This window comes from Phyllostomus discolor, chromosome 1 (genome assembly GCF_004126475.2).
Source record: "Phyllostomus discolor isolate MPI-MPIP mPhyDis1 chromosome 1, mPhyDis1.pri.v3, whole genome shotgun sequence".
In the NCBI taxonomy this organism is placed as follows: domain Eukaryota; kingdom Metazoa; phylum Chordata; class Mammalia; order Chiroptera; family Phyllostomidae; genus Phyllostomus; species Phyllostomus discolor.
Window position 1 is genome coordinate 45767007 of NC_040903.2, and position 24081 is coordinate 45791087.

General features: G+C 35.9%; 1 protein-coding gene across 1 annotated transcript; it reads left to right on the plus strand.

Annotated features, from left to right (window-relative positions):
- Nucleotides 1-2457: 2457 nt before the first annotated feature.
- On the plus strand, nt 2458-23865 carry AFM (afamin). The gene is made up of 15 exons (XM_028506203.2): nt 2458-2598; nt 5606-5651; nt 5957-6089; nt 6812-7023; nt 7847-7979; nt 8549-8646; nt 9428-9557; nt 11619-11833; nt 15732-15864; nt 18076-18173; nt 19777-19909; nt 20674-20897; nt 21743-21875; nt 22742-22803; nt 23708-23865. Exons 1-14 carry the CDS (start codon nt 2511-2513, stop codon nt 22775-22777), a joined length of 1812 nt encoding a protein of 603 aa, XP_028362004.1. The 5' UTR covers nt 2458-2510; the 3' UTR covers nt 22778-22803; nt 23708-23865.
- Nucleotides 23866-24081: the final 216 nt, after the last annotated feature.

Below are 24081 nucleotides of genomic sequence, written 5' to 3' on the forward strand. Positions count from 1 at the left end.
TGGAGGCGACAAACTGTTGGGAAAAAGTGAGCACAGAGCAGCTACTCTTAGGAATGAACTCTTCTAAAAGTTCCCCTGCCCCCCTCTCAGCCCAACCCAGTTGTGAATTATCATATAAAGAATCTGTCTCCCCAAGAGTTAAGTGAGATTCTAGAGAATTGCTTGGTAGCATGGAATTAAATTTGTAGTAAATAATAGTGGGGTCTCTGAATATCCCAAATGTTCATGAACTAAATCACTCATTTCTAAAGAACTCATGAATCAAAGGAGCAAAAAGAGCATTTAAAAATATCTTGAACTGAATGAGAATGAAAATATCAGCATTTGCGGGATACCAGTAAAACAAGGATGATCTCAAACAATGAACTCAGCTTCCACCTTAAGAAAAAAAAAAAAAAAAAAAAAGAGTAAGCATAAGAAAGGAAATAATAAAGATAAAAGTCGAAACAAATAAAAGAGAAAATAGAAAAAGCAATAGATAAAAATCAATGAAACAAAATGCTTGTTCTTTGAGTTTAATAATATTGATAAACCTCTAGCCAGACTTATCAATGGAAAAAAGACAAAAAAACAAATAACCAGTATTGGGAGTGAGAGAGGTGACATCAAGCAAATATGTGTATAAATATGTTCCTATTACACCATTCTATCTTTGTTACACATATTACAAATGTTATTCAATACCTTGCTTTTTTCACTTAAAATACAATCTTTATAATCACTTAGTATTAGCATGAGTTTTTCCTAATTTTTTTTTAAAAAAACAACTGCATAGAATTTCTTTGTGTGGATATGCTATAGTTTATTAACCAACCTCCTACTAACAGACATTTGGATTATTTCCAGTCTTCTACTACTACAAATAATGCCACAATGAATCACCTAGGTTTTTAGTCATTTAATAATAGTGGCACTATATTTTTAGTATATGTACCAATCAGAATTTTTTTCTGTTCAAAAGACAAACACATATATGTTTTTGGATATTGCCAAATTCTCCTTTATAGATATTGTATCACCATTTTGCATTCAAATTAGCAATGGGTGAGAGAACCTATTTCCCAACAGTTTAATCCTTGAAATATATTATCAAACTTCAGAGTTTTACAATGGTGAGAAATGGCACTGGGGTGTTGTTTAGATTTGCATTTGTATTGTTATCAACACCTTTCTTTATGGTTAAGGCCCATTAGTTTTTCCTTCTTGTGTACTATCTGCTTATATCGTTTTACTATTTTTCTGTCAGATTGTTGTCCTTTTTCTCCCCCCGCCCAATTTCTAGGAGCTCTTTGTATATTATAATGCAGATTGCAACTGTCTTTTTTTTTTTCACTTTTCCTCTTGGTTTTTGACTTTGTTTATAGTATTTTTTCCATGCAGAGTCTCAGAAAAAAAGCTTATGTAGTTGAATTTATTTCTTTTTCTGGGTTTTGCATCATAGTTTTAAAAATTCTCCCCAAATTATTTGTATTTTTTAGAACATTTATGTTTTTTTCTCTTTACATTTGGATCTCTGATCTATTTGTAATCATTCTAGTATATGGATAGGCATTTGAATATAATTTTAGATTTTTATATTGTTATATTTCTCTCTCGATTGTTAGTATCATTAAAATTACAATTATTATAATGTTTCAGAATTTGTTTGACTATCCAGTAGTGCTGCTATATACTAGGCCTCACCCCAGTAGCTTGTCTTCTTAAGGTTTCATGATTGTTATTCTTGCTCATGTATACCTCAGTCAGTGGATTAGTGCCCCAGCTTCCCAGTCCTCTGGTAGGGCAATTCTAGGAAATTTTCTACTTTTTAGTTCTTAGTAAGATTACACCCAGTGGCTACACTGTTACTCTTCTCAGTAACACCTGCTTTATTAGCACTTTTAATTATATACATAAACTATTTTCACAGTTAGGATCATGTTTTTAGTATAGATTCAAAAACTTGGGTCACTGGTTTAAATAACAAGAGTACTTTTAAGATTACGGAACCTTATTAAAAACGTGCTTTCCAAAAGCTTTGAACATATGGGTACCTATTTTGCTATTTGTTTGCCAGAGTAAGATATCTTAATTGATTTCTTTTTCCTGATTTTATGAGGTATAATTTTTTATTATGTTTAAATTAAACTTCCTTTGGTTACCAGCAAAATTTAACATCTTTCTCATTGTGTTTTCTATTTGGTAAATTATTTATTTTAGTTCTTTTTCTCTTAGCAGTTGCAATATTTCCAGACATTTTTTCAGTTGTCTATTTGATTAGGTACTGTGCATACTTAACCTGTGGACTTTTTTTTCCTAACCAATAGATTTTTCCAGTAAAAAGGGAGATAATTTTTCCTAGTTAATAATTAGCAAGAATTCTGCAGTGTGATCAAATAACAATCAAATTTGAGGTATGTGAAAAAGTGGTTAAACAGGTTACTTTTTTACCAGTAGTGTCAAAGAATAACATAAAACCCCGATTTTCCTCAATCACATTACTTTCCTGTGTGAATGTGATTTCTAAAGAAATGAAACAGTTAAAACTTATAGGTTTTGTTATTTTCTTGTTTTTTTTGACTGAATCCCTAAACTTGCCCACAAAGCCTCAAGATGTAGGTAAGAAATTTACTTGTATAAATCAGCTAAGGAATGACTAAGGTTGTGATAATTTCTATTATTGTAACCTGTATTCTTTCAACTTAATTTTTCATTTGTTTGTTTCTCCCCCATGCCCCTACTAATTTATATATACTGATCAGATATCCTGAGCTATTCCAGTTTTTGTATTTTGGTGGTCATATTATCCAACCTATAGAGACAGTTACCACACCCAGCAATGTACTGGTTACCTTCCAGTATAGGAAGTGTTGTTGGGAGATATAATTTGGATCTTGAAATACTCATATTTCTTGCAAAAGTGTAGAGTACATGGTAACAGTGGACTACTAGATCCGAGTTGGGATTTTTCTGGAACCTTTAGTTATTTAGCATACTCTTAACTGGGTAGAAAACACCTGGAGGGATGGCGGGACCTCTAACTGTACAGTTTATAAATCTCCTCAGCCTGCACAGCCCCCTGCTCACAAGACTGTGCAAGGCAGTCTGAAGGAAAGGGTGACGTTTATATTTCTTCTAATGAAAGGGGGGACATTTTGAGCTTCCTCTCATCAGAGGAGATGTCTCTTTGTAATCCCTTTGGCCTGGAAGGAGCACCTTTTTGTAACTTGCACAAAGGTGCCAAAAGTGTCACGGTGGCCCCAAAGGTGAGGATTGTGTCTTACTCCATTTGACCCCCCACAGTGCTAGTGAGACCCAGTTACAAGGCTTGAACACAATTGGCCATTCTTGAGTTTTTCTTCTTGTTTGCCCCTTGTAACAACCTGTTCAAATATTTGTTGATTTTTGTCTCTATTTTTCACATCTATGATTTCTTCTGCATTTCGATTACCTGACAAAATCCATGTCCTGCTGAGTTTTCTTTCTTTTTAACATATTTTTATTGTTGTTCAAAAACAGTTGTCTCCATTTTCCCCCTACTACTGCCCCCACCCCAGCCATCCCCACTTTCCACTCTTGATCCTACCCCCCTTTGGGTATGTCCATGTGTCCTTTGTACATGTTCCTGAAAACCCTTCTTCCCCGCCCCCATTATCCCCTCCAATCACAAAAGTCTCCTGATGGGTTTCTTCCTTTTTTTCCATCCATCCATTCATTATTCCATCCATCTATTTGACAAATAGTACTTGTCACTTTTTATTATCAGGCACTGTGGGAGATCCCAGCATATTAGATATACTACTACCTGGCTGGTATTTCTTGGCATATAAAAATAATCACTTTACATAAATCTTCCAATGGCTCTTTATGTCTTCCAGTTGAAGCCCAAACTCCCAGTTTTGTATGTAAGACTCCTGTAATCTGGATCCAGATCCTTTCTATAGTAGGTTCCATTATCCTTCTTTATGGCCCATATTCTGATGCAAGTGGATTAACTGCCTTTCCCTAAAAACATCTCAAGATTCTCACCTTTGTGCTCTTACTTCATTCTATCCACACAGAAAGAAGAACCCTTTTATTTTTTTTGTTAGCTGAAATCTTGTACATTTTTTTCAGATTCAACTTGCATGCCACTCCTCCTATAATCTATTTTTAATTCCTCACCCAAGGATCATAAAGCATCCCTGTCAGGTACTTACTCACATTATTTTAGGATATCACATACATTTTATTTTTTAATTTTTCTTTTTTTGAAATGTGCTCCTTTTTAAAAAATTATATTTTATTGGTTAAGCTATTACGATTGTACTGATTTTCCCCCCTTTGCTCCTCTCTACCCAGTACCCCCCATTCCCTCAGGCAATCCCCACACCTTTGTTCATGTCCTCAGGTCAGGCATGTATGTTCTCTGGCTATTCCCTTCCCTATACTGTACTTTACATCCCCATGTCTATTTGTAACTACCTATTTGTACTTGTTAATTCCCTCACCTCTCACCCATTCCCCCACACCACCCTCCCATCTTTTTATCTTTAACCTTTGGCATTTAATTATGATGTGTATTAGGCTGGGCCTCATTGTGTCCATCTTGTTTGGGACTCTCTGTGCTTTTGGGCTTGCAAATCTATTTCCTTCACCAAATTAGGGAAGTTTTCTTTGGTTATTTTTCCAAATAGATTTCCATTTAAAAACTTTTTTCAATTACAATTTACAGTCAATATTATTTTTATTAGCTTCAAGTGTGCAGCATACTAGGACTAAGAAGTACAACTTGGTAGTTACAAAATAGTCATGAGGATGTAAAGTACAGCATAGGGGATATAGTCAATAATATTGTAATAATTACGCAGGTGCCAGGTAGGTACTGGAAATATTGGGGTGAATGCTGTGTAAAGTATATGATTGTTTAACCTCAGTGTTGTCATAAACATTATAAACTGGATTACACATAATCATGTTCAAGGGTCGCTTGCACTGTGAGTGTACTTAGGAGCCTGAGGTCCAAAAAGGATGTCTTGGTCATCATTGATTGCTTTATGTCATATAGCACACTACTTTGCAAAAGTAAGGACTCCACAAAAGTAGTCTATACTGTCAAATGTAAATGTGCTAGGCTTGTGCTCATTGGGAAGGAGCCAGTGATCTGAGACTAGTCTGGAGATCACCTAAATATAGGTGTGTCTGGCTGGAACTGTAAACTACGCTGACTGCCGTATGCTATGGCAGCTCTTGTTTGGCTCTGTTGTGACATTATATCACCTATCAGTTTACCTGCATGTTACTTTTATAGTCAAGCATGATAAGTCCTTAACATGGAAATGATGTTTATATTTGACATCTGTGGCTAGGGAGCCATCAATGGCAACTCTGAAGTCTGGTCAGTTTGAGATTAATTCAAGTCAATTCAATTAAATAAGTTTATGTTGAGCATGTGATTAGCTGTGATTAACGTTCCATATTTGGTTCATATGACTTTTTCCTTCTTATTAAATATACAAAATTATTTCTACTTTAGTTTTCTATTTTATACTTTGTATTGATAAATTTAGATGTGTTGTATAGTTATTTATTGGGAAAATGTTAAAATACCAGGATATAGAATAACTTAAATATCTTTGCTTTTCAGATTTTAGTACTACCCAGAAATTTATAGAGGAGAATGTTGGACATATGTGAGTTTCTACAAACTCTTTTTGATGATGATGGTGTTTATCATAATCTTATCTGATATATTCCAGAACTGTTAATGCTTCTCAAAAGTAATTTAATTAAATAAAAGCCATATCAAAAAAGTAAATACAGTATTAATCAAAAAATTCAGATAAGGTATCTTAATTGTCAAGAACTTGTATAATTTGTAGCTTCACACTTCGATAATTTCCAGAGGCTATTCAACAACTGGGTGTTCCTAGACTTTGTTGAACATACATGGAAATTCTGCAGGTACTCATTATGTACTCTGTGTAAATTATTGCAGCACCACCATTGCATTTGCTCAATATATTCAGGAGGCATCATTTGAGGAAGCAGAAATGTTGGCAAAAGCCATGACAGAATACAAAGATCAATGCCTAGCCAACAGCACACTCTCCCAGTGTTTAAAATTACCTGTAAGTAAGCCATTTGCATTTCTTAAAAAAACTAGCTTATTTGTCAACACAGAAAATTTTTGACTTGAAAGTCTAAAAAGAGAGATACTCTGTGTCCCTCATTTTTATTTTTGCCTGACTTTAGTATTTAGGATGAGGTAGTTTTCTAAGAGAGATACAATTCTGTATTATGATGCACAGGGGGACTTTACTATGAGATTGCAGTCCTTGCACAGCAGGACTTGACCATGAGCTTGTAGTCCATGCTGTATGTATATAGGCATGGGACAGCCAAAAGCCTGGTAAAGTACACAGGAAGGACAACAGAGGTATCTTCCTTAGCTGCTTCTCTCCATATGTACTCTACTATCACATCCTCTTTTCTTGGCTTTTCCCACATAAGGTCACCATCTGCATCTCTAGAAAACTATTACTCAACTCCACTACTAAATACTTTACCAACACCTTCCCACTCTGACTTCATCACCTTGGGAGAGGAGAAAAATCACTGTTACGCAAGTGAAATATAAGCAGCAAAGAAAAAGTAAGAGGTGAAAGAGCCTTAGGATAGGGTAGAGAAACTTTCACGAAGTGTGAGATGGTTGTCAAGGGTGTGGGTCAAGATGCTGGGGGCATTGCAATCTTTTCTCCAAAGGGCAATGCTCACTAATCATAGTATCAACTCAAAATGTTGAGAAACTTCACAATGAATGAAAAGTGTCTTTTACTTCTCTGTTGTCCAGCAAGATGTTTTACTGGAAACAATATGTGCTATGGAGGGGCTGCCACAAAAACATAATTTTTCACACTGCTGCAGTAAGGTTAATGACGAAAGAAGACGCTGTTTCTTCCGTAATAAGAAAGGTGATGTAGGATTCCTGCCTCCTCTCCCTACTCTGGATCCTGAAGTGAAATGTCAAGCTTATAAAAATAACAGTGAATCTTTTCTAAGCAAGTAAGTTTCATTTTAATTAAAAATGATGTAACTGAAGAATTATTCTTAGACTAAAGAATATCTTACATCTATTTTAAAGGGACATAGTTGTGTTCACTGAGCAATTAAGTTGTTCACCACTTATTGTGTGTCAGATTCCATGTTCAGTGTTGAGAATATAACCATGAATAAGATACAAAACCTGCTTAAGGTCCTTTTATTAATGATATGCATTTTCTAATGTGGCAAGTCCTAAAACAGAAGTGTGTGCATGGTGACAAATTGCTAGTGGAGGAAATAATATTGCCTTCCCAAAGGGAAGGTGCAGCATGTACTGAGGGTAAACATGAAATCAATAAATGTTAAGTAAAAACCTGCTTTCAATAGTGCATAATGGCAGAAGCAGGAAGCCAGTGTACTCATTAAAACCTAAATCACAAGTTTATATGAACATAAGTGAATATGATCCCTAATCTCAGAGGCAGTGTGACTAGGTGACTCTTCTCAATGTGGAAGAAAGAGAAGCTGACCATTTGGCAGCATGGAAGATAAGGAGAATAGCCACAGCTCAATGTTCAGGTTAGAACTGCAATCATCACACACTTCAGAGGTGGCAATTCAGTGAATGATAAGACTCCAAAAGACTTTCAACAGAGACTGGATAATGCTGCCTTATATCGAAGATTCTCTAATGGGAAATCCTTCTTCCTTGCACTTTCATTTTCACAACTTGATCTCGTTGCCTTTTCCCATCTTACCTTTCCCTTCTATTTTCTTTCCCTTCCCTCTCTACCATTCCCTTACTTCTTTCCTGTCCCTCCTTCTCTCCTTTTTTCTTTTATAGTTACATCTATGAAGTTTCCAGAAGGAACCCCTTTGTTTTCGCCCCTACACTTCTTAGAGTCACTGACCTTATTGAGGAGATGACTAAAACATGTTGCGAAGAACAAGACAAAGCTAACTGCTTTCGAATAAAGGTAGGTATTGCATTTATTCCATAGCGAAGGATAAGAAGTCATCCAACACAGTAGATCCTTATTGAAAATTAAGTCATAGCAATGAATCATTTATCATGTATAACCATTCTCTCCTTACTGTTATTGGTTTTCAACCCACTGACCCCCTGCTTCTGATCTAAAAGTTCTTATTTCCTGAGACCCTTGAAAGACAATCACCAGTTTACAAGGCCTCTCCTGTTTTTTTCTAAAGAAAGCCCTAGTGAGTGAATATTCAGGATAAAATTTGACATTTTATCTTCTATCCTTAACAGCCTTCTATTAGCTAACCACAAAATGGAGTCACCCAGTGAAGATGAATATTCACCTTCCCTCCAAGTGCAAGTCAGTCGTCAGAAAGACTGGCTCTACCTTTATAATGTGCCACAAATGTGTATTTTTCTGATATGTAAATTTACTACAATGAAAACCCCATCGATATTTTTTTTTATTTATGAGCAAGCTTTGGAATAGTTTGGTTGACATGTAGTTAAGAAATAAAAGATAGTGGGATTTTACTCCGCTTCAACAGGATTTTCTTTCTCTTTCAGGCAGAAACTGTCGTACGATATTTAAAAGGATTATCTTCTTATCAAAAAAATGTCTGTGGGGCATATGTGAAATTTGGACAACAAGTTTTAAACTCTATGTGAGTTTTATAATATGTATCTTGCCTATACTTGTATTATCTTGTCTGTGTTCTACATTGTTAAATCATTGATAACTTTATTTATACCCTCCCTAGTCCTTGAGTCTATGTAGATAACTGAGAACCAGGACACTGTGTTGGGATGAAAAAAGACTTGGGAGGTATGGAGAGCTTGGAGAGAAAGAAGGCCACTTCTGAGATTTTCTTTTGGTTAGTTGGGAATCTGAGCTGGTTGGCCTGAGAGTTGGGAACTAATCTTCCATGTGCTTTAGTATGACATAGATACCCATCGTTGACTTTAATGACTAAGAAACAACTTTATATGGATAAGTTCTATATCACTTGGTCACCCTAATCAATTAGTAATGGTACCAGTGCGACGTTTTGAGAAAAATTCTGAGATTTCAAATTGATGCCCAGGAAACAGCTCCTGCTCATCATAGGTGAGCATAGGCTCAGCATAGGTGATGGATTACCTATGCTGGCCACGGACTCACAGCACACAGCGGTGGTCTTTACAAGGTGTGCTTTGCTATAAAAGCTATGGAAGAGAGCATATCTCTCAGGCCTTCCCCTGTACTCCCCAGCCCAGACTCAAACTAGGATTTTCAAACAGATCATAGAGGTCATGCAATGCATAAACAGTCTTTGATAAAGACACCTGTGAAAAATCAAGGCTACCAATGCTTTTTTGCAGCTACTTGTATTGTATCATCAAATAATTCCCTTTCATTTTACTTGCTGTTCAAGGTTTTTAGAGGTTTATCAATTCTCTTTCCAGATACATTGTTATACTTAGTAACAAATTCCCCAGGATTGAATTTAAGGAACTTATTTCCCTCCTCCAAGATGTTTCCTCCAAGTATGATGTGTGCTGTGAAGGGGATGCTGTGCAGTGCGTCCATGGCAGGGTAAATATTCTCCAAAACAGAGTAAAGATAGTGGCTGTGACAGCCATTTTTTTATTCAGAAGTAGCACTAATTCATGGCTACTCTACCTCAATGAAATGAGAATGTTAACAGATTCTTAAATAATAACATAAAATACATGTAATAAAAAGTAAAATGTTAACAAATAAGCCCAAATAAAAGGTTGGGCTTTTTAAATATGTGTGATTGTTTTTAGATTATTCAGCAGATTCTATTTCATGTGGCTAAATATCTTTGACATAAAATGTCATAAATTTAGGATTGTGAACATTTATGTAGACCAGATTAAAGTATTTTTAATACTGGAAATCCTCTTTTAGAGATATTAGAAATAAATAGTAAAGCCCAGAGAACGATTTGTTCCTTTGTTTTTAAGAGCTGTTTTCTCTGATTTTCCCCAGGTTATTTAGGAGTAGTCTTTCTGAATAAGTGGATATGTTAATTTAGAATAGGGGGATACATGGTAATGAAAAAATACATAAAAAATATCTCTTATTCTGTTCTTTAATATTATTCTCTAAGGGTATATTCTGATAAATATATTGACTTAATTTAAGTTGTTTATGCACAAAAAAGATAACCAATTTCACTAAAATTGTCCTGACTTCTTAGTTGAAATAAGACTTTTTCATAGTGTCATTTAATTAGTTTTACTTTTTCAAATTTTCAGTGAAAGAATATATTAATTAAATAACTTGAATTTTAGAACATGAAGATATACATATTTTATTTTAAGCAGTGGACAACAGATGTCCCCAAGAATTATTTTGTTCCTAAGCATACACCAGTTAAAAGCAACCTCACTAGCTATTTATTTTTTGTATTGTTTGTTTATGGAGGTGTGGGTTTTAGAATATAATGTACTGAATTAGGGTATAATTCAAGATTTTTCTATGGAGTGTGGAGCTGAGACAAAGAGATCATATTATATTCTTAATATCTTCTTTGATACTTTTATAGAGAAATATGAGGAATTAAATTATAGTTTACTAAAAATAGAAATGAATTCCAGACAATAAGATGTATGTTGCCTAAAACAGTAATGGCCTTGAGTGAGATGTGCGTCTGTTTGCAAAGACTGGGTTCATGGTAGTTTATTGAAAACATGATTCCAACCCTCATTCTGCTTCTCACTTCAACCTAGAGCTTCATTCCATTCTTTACCCACAGTGTGCGCCAGAGAAAGGTGCTGGGTGGGAGCAACAGCTTGATCAGAGGCCGGGAATGGCCTGCCGTTTTGGTGAAACTCAATGTGGTTAATGTGAAGCTGGAACACAGTAGGAGCAATGTGCAGCCTTATTCTGGAGAGTCCAGAGAAGAAACTAGGGGCCAGATCAGCTTTTTAAAAATTACTCAACTATTGTGTAAATAAGATAACTTCACCCTCTTATTCTTACAACTTTATGTGGAGATCAGGATTGGGATGAAGAGATAGAGTAAGACTTTTTATTTTATACATCATTTAATAACTTGAATAGCTTCAAATTAATAATATCCATCAGAAAATGACAATAATGAGTAAAATAGCTTGTGTTTCAGAAGTCTTCATCTGGTAGTTGTTCATTTGTTTGCCATTCTTATCAAATATTTATTGAGCTTCTACTATGTGCTTGGCAATGTAGTTTCAGGTCACAAGAGAAGAAATCTAGGATTAATGATATTAAAGTAACATGTCTCTGGTGGCCCTCATTAATGCACAGGTAAACTTTTATGGGAAAGAAGCAACATGTAGAATTTAAAATGCCAATATATCAGAGAAGTAGGGGTAAATTATTTAAATGATTAATATTTAACAATAAATGTGAATTTATAATAGAGTCTCATTTTCATAGTTATATCATCTAAAATCTTGAGTAATAAAGCTTGTTTAATATGAAACTTCATGTGAATTAAATTAATATAAAATTTAAATAAGTTTTATCCATCAAAATGAAGCAATTTCAGATGCTATGCTCATGATTGGCTTTGCATTCTATTTTGAAGGAAAATCTAGTCCTGACAAAACTGTCAGAATAAATTCATTTCATTCTTACTTGGTACAGAGCAAAGTTATGAGCCACATTTGTTCAAAACAAGATTCCATCTCCAACAATATTAAAAAGTGCTGTGAAAAGAAAATACCAGAACGTGGCGAGTGCATAATTAACTCAAATAAAGATGACAGACCAAATGATTTATCTCTAAAAGAATCAAAATTTACTGAAAATGAACATCTGTGTGAAGAACGAAAAGCTGACCAAGATATCTTCATGGCTAAGTAATGTAACTCTATATTGAAATTTATAATCATAGAACAATCATAAAACAGAAACTTTTGATTTGACCTATTTTGGCTAATTTGGGTGGAAGAAAAGATGATCATTTAAATCATTGGATATTACATAATTTTAAAAAGTCACGGTTACAGATTATAGTATTTTCACAATTTTCAGAAAATGCAACTCTGTTATAATAGTGATGGCTAACATTTACTGAATCCTTGACATGTGGCAGATAATGGGCTAAGTATTATATATAGATTATCTATTTCAACTTTTACAATGTCATGTAAAAAATGATTTCCCCCAATTTTTCAGATGGACAAATTGAGGTACAGAGAAACTAAGTAATTTGCTCAAAGTTCACAGCTAAAAAAAAAAAATGACAGAGTAAGGATTTGACCCCAGAAGTTCTGACCTAAGAAATTGTAGGCTTGCCTTCCATGCTGTGCCACCCTCTAGCTGTTCATGGGAAAGTTAGTAGACTTGGAACCAAAGGGACAAGATTTGGGTCCTGGTTGAGTCCCTGGGACAAGTTAACTTTTCTGTACTTTAATTCATCATATATAAAATTCATGGAATATTCATCCATTCATTCAAAGTTTATTGGTAATGAAGTATAATCCAGGAACTTTAATAGGTTAGACAGGGTTTCTATCCCCAGTAAGTTTTCATCATTAAGAAGTAGGGTGTGAGAAGAAACAGAAGTATAACTGAGTGTAGGAAATGTTCTTTTATTTCCAATAACACTATATGCTAAGTAATGTGAAGGTAGAGGGGGAAGTGGGCAATTCTACCTGGGGTCCCTAGAAAGGTTTGATCAGCAGGAAGTTCTTGAGGAAATTTTGGTAATCTAGACACAGGGTAGAGCTAGGATCGGAGTATAAATCCATGTGTGTATGTGTGGCTATGAGGAGAGTACCTGCAGTGAACAACAGGGCAGTGAGAGGGAAAAAGGGCCAGATCATGCAGCCATGCTAAGTAACAGATGCCACTGAAGGGTTTTCAATGAAGAATAAGGAAGGACAAAATCACTTTTGTTTTTTAGAAACTTCATCTGGATTGAATCCCAGTTTGGGGCTTAGGTGGTTGGTAAGTAGTTTTGGATTCAATGAAATGGGAAGCATGGGCACAGGAGCAGGTTTCGGGGGTAGGAGGGTGTGTTTGGACCTATGCACACTGACTTTGTGGTCCCTATAGAATAACTAGTTGGGACTGTCACGAGACAATTTTATATGACAACCTGGAGTTCTGGAAGGAGGCCTGGACTAAAGATAGGGTTACTGAATACTTACCAAATGTTAAGTGCTTCTCACTTACTAACAAATTTAATTTTAAAAACAAACCTCCTCTGAGGTTAGCACACTTTTATTATTCTCATTTTACAAGCAAGGAAACTGAAGCACAGAGGTTAAGCAACTTGCTCCAAAGTGATATAGCCAATAAATATGTGGTAGAGCCCGGGTTCAGATGCAAGCAGTCTGGTTCTGGACTCCTGTTCTTATAACCACCATGATTTATTGCTTCTGAGAAGTCGTGGTTTGAAGTGAAATTAAAGTAAACAAATTGATAGATGTAATGCATTTCGCTTGGGCCTGGCACATGTGCTTACTAAATGAAAACAACTTTTATCATCACTGTCATCACTATTATAACATGAGTAGTAGTTAAAGTGTGGGGGGAAATGATAGAGCAACAATGAGCATGTTGAGTGAGAAACAGAGTTTTAAGGTGCAGCCTTTCTGGATGTGAATGTTTGACACAGGACTTCAATGAATCTACCGAGCAAGGGTTTTTGTGTGCAATGCTTTGGTGGCATGTTTTTAGGTATAATTTTATTCTTGGGGAAAGGTCCATGACTTAGGTCAGATATTAAGATCAGTCCTTCATTCTCTGAAGACTAACCACCTCTACTTTTGTACATGGGAACATATCCCACAAATGGGACTGAGAAGGCAGATGAAGAAGCGGGAGGGATGAGGTCAGAAAAACCAAGATTAGTCAAGACAGTCAAAAGCTGCCAAACAAAAGAGTTAAAAAGGGTTCACTGGACTTCAGAAATTCTCCTGAAATATTGCTCTCACAAAACATGGAAGGCCATTTTAATTTATTTTAAGTGGATAAGATTCTTTTATGAAGAGGATTATAAATACACAGCTGAGATATTTAGAGAAGATATGCCTCTCTTGAGAAGAGTGTTAAGAAGAGTTCTATAGTTTTAAAAAGAATGAAGTAGGCATCACATGGAACCTAGGTTCAAATTCTAGACTTCCACTAATAGCAAGGTGCTGAACTGGTCAGAGACACAGTATCCTCTGCTCTAAAATAGTGCTAATCTGGAGGACTCAGTAAATGCAAATGAGAAAGTGTAAAGGGTACAGCTGGTCCACTCTAAGTTACTGCTACATCACCCTGATAAGTCCTTTACTGCCAACAGAATAATTAATACCAAATAAGTCTAACAGTTCTGTCCTCCAAGTAAAACCATTGTTAGTTTAAAACACTATATAAACTTAAATGTTAGACCCCCAAACCATAAAAATCATAGAAGAAAATAAGAAAACATAGGCAGTGAAATCTCAGACATTGCTCATAGCAATATTTTATTGGATATATCTCCCCAGACAAGGGAAACAAAATAAAAAATAAACAAATGGGACCACATTAAACTAAAAAGTTTTTGCACAGCAAGGGAAAACATCAACAAAATAAAAAGACAACCCACAGAATGAGAGAATGGGTAAGTATCCAAAATTTATAAAGAGTTTACAAAATTCAACACCAAAAACCAAAAAGAAACAAAAAACACCCCAAAACAAAACCAAATAATCCAATTAAAAATGGGCAAAATACTTGGATAGACACTTATCTCAAGAGAACATACAAATGGCCAACAGATATATGAAAAGATGCTCAATGTCACTAGTCATCAGGGAAATGCAGATTAAAACCACAAGGAGATACTATCTCATACCTGTCAGAATGACTATCATCAGTAAATCAACAAACAAATGTTGACAAGTATGTGGAGAAAGGGGAACCTTGGTGCACTGTTGGCAGGAATGAAGATTGGTGAAGCCACTGTGCATAGCAGTAGGTACCTCAAAAAATTAAAATTTGACCTGCTTTTTGACCTAGAAGTGATCCCACTTCTGGGAATACATCTAAAGGAACCCAAAAGACTAATTCAAAAAAACAAGTACCCCTATGTTTATTGCAGCATATTGTATGAACAATAACCATATGGTATTTACAATAACCAAGATATGAAAGCAGCCCAAGTGTCCATCAATAGATGAGTGGATAAAACAACTATGGGACATTTACACAACGGAATACTACTCAGTTATAAAAGAGAAGAAAATTTTACCCTTTGTGATAGTATGATTGAACATGGAGAACATTATGCTAAGTGAAATAAGCCAGAGAAAGACAAATACCATATGATTTCACTCACGCATGGAATCTAATTAACAAACTGAACTAAGAAGCAAAATAGAGACAGACTCATAGATAGAGAGCAGGATGACAAACAAGTGGGGAGGGGAGGGATTGAGAAAAGAGGAAAAAGGACTCATGGATATAGACAACAGTGTGGTGATTGCAGGGGGTCTGAGGAGGAGAGTAAGGAGGAGAGTATAAGGGGACTAAATGGCAGTGGAAATAAATGAACTTTCAGAAAGAACAACAGAGAGAGAGAGAGAGAGTGAACATCTAGGTAAAATGAACGCCTATTGTCAAACTGCGGTCGTGAATCACTCACTGACTGACCACACCAGTGGAGGAACATCATCTGAGAACAAATTCAGTATTAGATCTGACTACACTGAAAGATAGCAGGATTTGGTGTTTTGCTTTCTCTAAATTCTAATACACACAGTATTTTACATATCACAGATTTCTTTATGAATACTCAAGGAGACACCCAGAATTGTCTACCCCACAGCTCTTAAGAATTGCCAGTGTGTACGATGACCTCCTGAAAGAGTGCTGCAACACAGAAAATCCCCCAGACTGCTACCGTAATGCGGTAGGTTCCGGCAGAGAAATGAACAACAACTCAGAACAACAAACACTTAAAAATTGATATCAATTTTTAGTCTGGGAGGTAGAAAATGTGATTGACTAATTTGAGTCTACTTTAAATTCAGTGCAAGCTCATGAAGCTGACCAAAATCACTAGTTTGGGTTATATATAATGTTTTGAGCTACTAATCCTGTGTTGTTGATGCAAAAAATTCTTCTCATCAAATATTTTACATTTTATTTTTATTTTTGTACTTTGTGTTTTATTGAGCCATATTGGAAATTTTTATGATTGTAAAGTTATAAATGATTATTAAAGATGATTAGAAATGTGCCAAAAGTTACAAAGAAAAAAATGAAAGTTTTCTGTCACCAAGAAATAGCTATAATTAACATTTTCTTTCATCTGTTTAACAAAAATGTGCATATACAGAGAGGGACAAAAGCAAGTATACATAGTTGTTTATATAGATAACACAACAATTAACTCCGTGTTTTGTGAACTCACAACTGTCAACCTGCTTTTGCCCCAGCCTGTATATGTGTTTGTTTAGAATAAGACTGAAATACTAGTTCTTGAGGAATTTTTGGAAATGTTTTTTATTTAGTGTTATAGAAAACATTATGTCATTAAATAAACATCAAAATGTACTTTATCTTTTAAATGGTAGCATACCATTATCATAATTTATGTGGCTGCTTTCCTGCTTTGTTGGGCATTTTAAATGTTTAGTTAGGTTGTTTTTAATTTTATAGGTGACCCTGAAATATCTCTTCACTCATTTTTATTAATATTTATTTTATTTATATTTTGTATTTACTGTAGACACTGTTAGAGAAGTCCTCCTTCCCCCACCACCCCGTCTTTGCCAGCCACCCCCAGCCCCCATGGCCCCTTCCCCAGGGCCATCACCACGCTGTTATCTGTGCCTGTGGGTTATGCATATATGTTCTTTGGCTAATCCTTTTTATTATTAATTATTTGTAAGACAAGTTATTAGAAGGGAAATTGTTAGGTCAAAATATAGACTTTATAAAAAGTTAATGCAAATGGCCTAGTTAATTTCCAGAAAGTTTTTACTAGCATATAGGCCTACAATAATGCCTGAAAATGCTCATTTTATTTTCACCTTCACCAAACATTCATTGCACGTGGCAATTATCTTTACTAGATTTATATGTAAGAGTGTTTTAAGCACACATTTATTTAATTTTTTAAATGAAATCAAGCTTTTCTCATATAATTTTAGCTATAGTATTTATGTTTTTTATAAATAATTTATTCATGTCTATTACCCATTTTCCTACTGAAATTAGTGTTTTAATATCAATGTATATGAATTCCTATGTATTATAGAAATTATTTGACATTTCTGATTTATTTTTCATTCACTTGATATGTGTTACTTTTGATTTGTTTAAATAATTTCCTCCACTAACCATAAAAGCCAGTTTACCCCCATTCACAGTTGAGCAACAAAGTAAGAAGACATGAGTTTGGTACTGCTCTGCCACTGTCCAGAATGAGGAGGTATTTTTCTGATCCTTAAATGAATCACTGAATCACACTGCCATCATTTTATTTTTAACACAGAGATACAATTTGTGATCCACCCACTCGTGTGTGGTTTTCTACCTGGTGTTCATTCAATGTCTAATTTTATGTCTCATGAGAGAGAGTTTGTCAAATATTTGAAGACAACTATTGGAAGTTTTAATTTCCAATTCTAAGTAGTGAGAAGAAGGTATAAAATAAAGATAAATGGGATTTAAAAGAGTCTGCAGCAATAGTTAGCAGCCAGGCCATTCTAGGCAAATCACTACTTCACAGGACCAGTTAGTTTCCTTTGTGTAAAAACAGAGAGAGCAACTGCTCTGGCCACTTCACAGTGAGAATTGAATATAATCATTGTCCTCATAAGATCTGAATTATACTTTATAAACTGGAAATCTCCCCCCAAAAAGTACCAAATGATGATGAAAAATGTGGACTTTTATATTTAAGCAAAAAACATATCTAACTATAACCATAACTGATAAAATTCAAATTTTTACACACACATATAAAGAAAAATACCCTCAATTTAGTGAGTTATGTATGGTAATGATAGTTTAAAAATATTATATAAATTAAAAGCTATTCAAAAAGTTGATGTGAAGTTTATGATTAAATTTCGGAGGAAACATCCATAAACATGATTGTTCTTGTTTTCAGGAAAGCAAATTCAATGAGACAACTGAGAAAAGCCTCCAAATAGTACAACAGGAATGTGAACGTTTCCAGAGGTTGGGGGAAGGCGACTTGAAATACCAGTAAGTTGGCTGCACCATTAGGTTAACACTTGTGACCAGGAAGAAACACAGAGAGCCACCAAGAGTCAGTATTTCAGCTCAGTCTTTCAGTTGTGGTGAATTCATAAACTCTGGGAAAGAATAAAACCACAGAAGTCAAGAATGTACACTGAGCTGTCACATAAAGCCTTTGATAGGAAGGAGGCTAGAAATTAAAGAATACAGGATCCTGGACAAACTGATTCTACAATGTTTCAGTTTCTGTTTGGATTTTCCTTTTTCAGTCTCAACCCAGAATTTCTGGATTCTTCCCTATCGAGGGGTGGGGCTTGGGTAAAGCAAACTTTTGGTTGTTACAATTTCCCAAGTAAAGAAAGATTTGTTCAGGATTTAAACCCATCTTACTGAGTTTATTAAAATAATTCTGGATTTGCTTAACACTTCAATATTTATTTTTTAGTGAGCATTCATAAATAATATGCAGGTTATTCTGGGTTTCCTTAATTAATTACTATATTAAAGTAGTGTGTGTTGAAACCAAACATCTTCAAATCAAAATGAAACAAAACATGATTTAAAAAATGTGATTTCACTTAGCATAATATACTCCAGTTCCATCCATGTTGTCACAAATAGTAGGAATTCCTTCTTTCTTTCTGCAGCATAATATTCCATCGTGTAAATATACCAAAGATTTTTGATCCACTCATTTACTGATGTGCACTTAAGCTGATTCCAGCAATTTGGCTAAATAGCCAAGTTCACAGTGCTTCTATGAACATAGTGGTGCATAAGAAAAATATGGAATGAAGCCAGTTGGTGAAAGACAAATACCATATGATCTCACCTCTAAGAGGAATCTAATGAGCAAGATAAACTAATGAACAAAATAGAACCACAGGCATAGAAACATGGAACAGACTGAAAGTGTCCAGAGGGAGTGGGGAGGGGAATAATGGGAAAGAAGGGGAAGACAAAGAACTAGACAAAGAACATGTATGAATGACTCATGGACATGGACAACAGGGTGGGAACTGATTGTGGGAGCAGGGGGTGGGATGGGTAGCGTAGGGCAAAGGAAGAAAATTGGGACAACTGTAATAGAATAACAATAAAAATGATAAAAAATTCTGTTTTAATAAGGAAAAATAAAATCGCTAATAGAGCTGTAAAAATAAAAAGTAAAAAGTATGGTTTCACTATTTCTGCAATCTGGCTGTTTGCTTAGAAGTCACTCAGCACATTAAAGATCTTAGTTTCCTTCATTTCAGATTATCTTTTTACAACATGCATTTATTAAACTTTTTCTTTAAAATATTTGTTAACTATTTTAAGCAGAATTTGACACACTAGCCAAAGTATTTGCTGCCAAGGTGCTCCTAATTTCACAGGTAAAATAGGACAGGCAAATCTGAGAGTTTGTGAGATTACTATGAAATTAGAGAGAAGCCAAAATACAGATACCTAGCAGGCAAGGTACAGACAATCAGGTAGTGAAGAGGCAGTTCTCTCCCTCTCTATGAGACAGCTGAGGTTCACATTGTGCTTACACTGATTGTTTGTAGCCTCGAAGGGTCAGGGGTATCTGCTTCATTCAGAACCAAACAGACAAATGTCCTTTCAGCTACTTGATCAAATTCACAAAGATGGCCCCTCAGCTTTCCACTGATGAAGTGACCTTTCTTGGAGAGGAAATGGTGACAGCTTTGACCACCTGCTGCACTCTGAGTGAAGAGTTTGCCTGCGTCGATAACTTGGTGAGCATGGATGATGTACCTCACACACACACACACACACACACACACACACACACACACATCCTTATTGCTTTATAGCAATCATTTGTCTTCCTCTTTTCATTGTTTTCAATACTGTTAAGCAAGGAATACAAAGTTTTCTTTTTGGCTCACTGAATTAAAACCTTAAGAAGCAAAATAGAATGTCTTAAATGTTTTATTGGGGCTCTCCAAATCATCTTTCTTACTTCTTATTTATATGAGAAGTAACTAATTAGGGTAAATGTTTTAGGAATCATAATAGTGTTTCAGAATGATATGGGAAACTTGATAATTTTAAGTAACATTACAAATTCTCCCCCTTGCCCCACCTGGTGAGTAAGAAAATTGCTGCTTCCTACCCAGTTGCAAGTTGAGTGTATTTCTTTAGAGCTGGGGTGAACAGTGCCCTGGGAGATTCCCCAAGAAGGGAATCAATCTAAGAGCCATAGTGTTTGGCTGCCACTTTCATTTAGCTGTTTAGTGAAAAAATACAAATTTATATATATAATAACAAGAAATTAACTCTAGGCATTTAAATTGCTATGGCTTGAAATTTTGTTGTATGCAATGCTGGTCAGGACTGCAGCTTCTACTTCTCTCTGTACATAGTGTTGTGTTAGCAGTGCATGTTTTTTTCTGAGTAAAGTTATCAGTGAATGTAGAACAATCTACTCATCTAACCGTATTTCAAAGCTCCATTCTAGTTTAAAGTCCTATCTGAGTTTCAACTTTCATTGGTGCAGGTGGATTTAGTTGTTGGAGAGATATGTGGAGTAAATGAAAACCGAACCATCAACCCTGCTGTGGATCACTGCTGTAATGCCAGCTTTGCCTTCAGAAGGCCCTGCTTTGAGGCCTTGGGAGCTGATAAAACCTATGTGCCTCCATCTACCTCCCAAGGTTTATTTACCTTTCACACAGACTTGTGTCAGGCTCATAATGAGGAGCTCCAGAGGAAGAAAGACAGGTACTGACATTCTCTTCCATTCATCTTTTTGTTTAATCTGAAGACACACTGTGTGTTGACAAGAAGGTTTATTGTAATGGATATGTGATTTTGGTGTCACAGTGCTGTTCCTTCCATCAAATTGTCCTGTCTCTCCAATTAAAACAAAAAACAAACAAACAAACAAAAACACCATATTGATTGCTTTGTTTATACATCAAAACCTAGCTACTCTTTTCCTTCGCTAAGGACTTGGGGTATCCAGTAGACCGTGATTTGGAAAGGTGAGTTAGGGTAGGCAGCAGAAAGGCTCATAGGTAGTATTCTAATGATCAGATTTTCTTGAGAGAATGTCCTAGATGTTTGCCCTGAGAATCTCACTTAGTGTTTGAAAAAAGGAGGGGCCCAAAAGAGACAGGAATTTTATTTTTATTTTCTTAGGTAATACTATAAATTTCAAGAAATAAGACCAATTTCTTAGTTTTAGTCAATACCTGTATGAAGTAGAGTGGAAATAAATTTTCTAGAAGGATCAAATGTAGTCACATATTCTACAATAGTGTGATAATGAAGACCTAATATATGTTCACGTTTTTATACTATCTTGTCTGTAGTTACATAACCCTGTAAAGAATGTTACCATGGCAATCCATCCTATAAGTTTAATAGGAGAATTCCAGAAGACCCCCCTTTTTTCCTTCCAGGAGACCCTTTCAAAAGTGGAATATTTTAACTTTTTATACTCACTCAAATGAGACCCACCCCCCCACCCCCCAAGATACATGATACTGTAACAAGCATTTTGGAGAAAAAGAGCTTAAGAAAGAAATCTTGAATGAATTCTCATTGACATCTTTGGGCCACAGGTTTCTTGTCAACTTAGTGAAGCTAAAGCCTGAACTTACAGATGAAGCGCTGCTGTCACTGCTTACAGATTTCACTAACCTTGTGGACAAGTGCTGCAAAGCAGAGGGGCCCCAAGCCTGCTTTAATGAACAGGTTGTTATATTCTTTTCCACTGAAATTCTACTGGCATATCTGGTCAAACAAAATACAACAGAACTCCCCATAAGCTCCTGCTTCTCCCCACAATGTCTCTGAGGCTGATATTGGAGAGCACAATTACCAAAAGCTAATATGCAGCCTGTCTCTGATACAGTTTTGGTGCTGTCTCCTTGGTGACAACATGGTGTAAGAAAAGATGTCAGGTAAACCTGTGACACACACGTACTTTGTGCACACTCGATGCTTCCGGCACACTCACACATGGCTTTCACATTGGTTGAGACCCCCCTACTTTTCTGAGTGCTTAGTCTATGAGAATTTTTTTGGAACAAATCATTAGTTCTTTTTTTAAAAGATTTTATTTATTTATTTTTAGAGAAGGAAGGGAGGGAGAAAGAGAGAGGAAGAGAAACATCAATGTGTGGTTGCTGGGGGCCATGGCCTGCAACCTAGGCATGTGCCCTGACTGGGAATCAAACCTGTGATGCTTTGGTTCACAGCCCACGCTCAATCCACTGAGCTATGCCAGCCAAGCAAATCATTAGTTCTTAAAAACATTTTTAATGCAAAATATTTAGAGGCATTAATCAATATCTGCCATCTACTTGAGTGACTGTGCACCTCAGGCCCTGTAAAGGGAGGGATAAATTCGTTGGCAGTTCATAAAAGGCTGAGGGTGTCTGAACTGAGGTTTGCTCAAAGAGAGCGTGTTCACTCTCTCCCTGTACAATATATGAGTACTTTAATTTTTCTTTCCAAAAGTCAAGGCAACAGGCTTCTCTAAATTTAAACAATATCTTAAATTTTAATTCCTATATGTTATGTCATGTCATTTATTTATTTAAATTTTTCCCTCTCAGGTTCCAGAACTGGTAGCCAAAAGCCAGGTTTCTTGAGAAACATAAAGTAAAAACTACCAAAGGTAATACTTTCTATCTCAATCAAATGTCAAATATACTTGTAGTTTCTTGGGTGCCCTGGCTTTCCCCCTCTCACACTTCAATGTCTGTTTCTGATTCACCCCCTACACCTTGTACCTAACAGACCCCGATATTGGTCCTGTCACGTTTTTCTGGGCCTCTATCATTTCCTATGGGCTGGCACTGCTGCCTTTCAGCCAGCACTTGTTACTGTTCAAGCAGTTTTCTAAATAGCCCAAAGACATGCGTGGCTCTGCCTGTCTGCCATTGCACTCAGCTTCCTGGACCAGAAAGGGGAAGCATCGAATGTATGAATATTGACAGACAGAGGAAGGGTTGGAATGACAGACACGCCTCAGTAAACCTGTTCTGGAAGTTCTGCTGCAGCATTTACATGTACAAAAAGCAATGTTCGTGATTTCAAAAAGAAATGTAAAGAATGCCCTTTCTTTTGCAGTTTAGGTAAGACTCATGTACAAACTTTAGGAATAAAACATTGCATAGATATAGCAATGATGTTCAATGCCTGGGAAGAGAGACCTGGACCACCACAGAGAGTAGGTTTGCATCAAGAAGAAGCAAAACATAGTTACCATGAACTATTTTTTTAAGATTTTATTTATTTATTTTTAGAGAGAGGAGAAGGAAAGGAGAAAGAGAGGGAGATAAACAACAATGTGTGGTTGCCTCTCACATGCCCCCTACTGGGGACTTGGCCCAAAACCCAGGTATGTGTGCTGACTGGGAATCAAACCAGCGACCTTTAGGTTAGCAGGCCTGTGGTCAATCTACTGAGTTACACCAGCCAGGACCATGAACTATTTTTTATAAACATGACTTTTCCTTGCCCCAGTTATAATATTTCATACTCTTTTGCTGCATAAGATACTATTTTTTTCTTCCCAGGTTGTGGAGAAAAAAGAGAAAGACCAACATACCTACTTCCAATTGTCCTATGGTGAATTTCATTTTCTGAGATGAACACAGTAAAAAGATTCTGCTGGAACCTTTACCTGAAATCATGTTATTGCAGCAAGCAATAAACAACGAAATTGTAAAGCTAATTCTCAAAGACTGATTTCCTGTGTCAAACTGATAACAAAATTAAACAATCATGATTTATTTAGCCGATCAGCATCTCTGGCTCACTGGCTAAATCTCCATGGCAGGCAGGACTCGAAATAGCAATTGTGTGGGCAGAATCCTCACAGATCCTGTGTTGCTGCTACTGGGAAGGAAAAGGGAAGTTGAGGCCACCTAGCATTGCTGCTGCTGTTACT

Excerpts from the sequence above, each read along its gene's own strand:
- AFM (XM_028506203.2), top strand. The coding sequence starts at position 2,511 with ATGAAACAGTTAAAACTTATAGGTTTTGTTATTTTCTTGTTTTTTTTG. Across the intron at positions 6,090-6,811 it reads CCCAGTGTTTAAAATTACCT|CAAGATGTTTTACTGGAAAC; the intron begins GTAAGTAAGCCA and ends TCTGTTGTCCAG. Across the intron at positions 18,174-19,776 it reads GAAGGCGACTTGAAATACCA|CTACTTGATCAAATTCACAA; the intron begins GTAAGTTGGCTG and ends ATGTCCTTTCAG.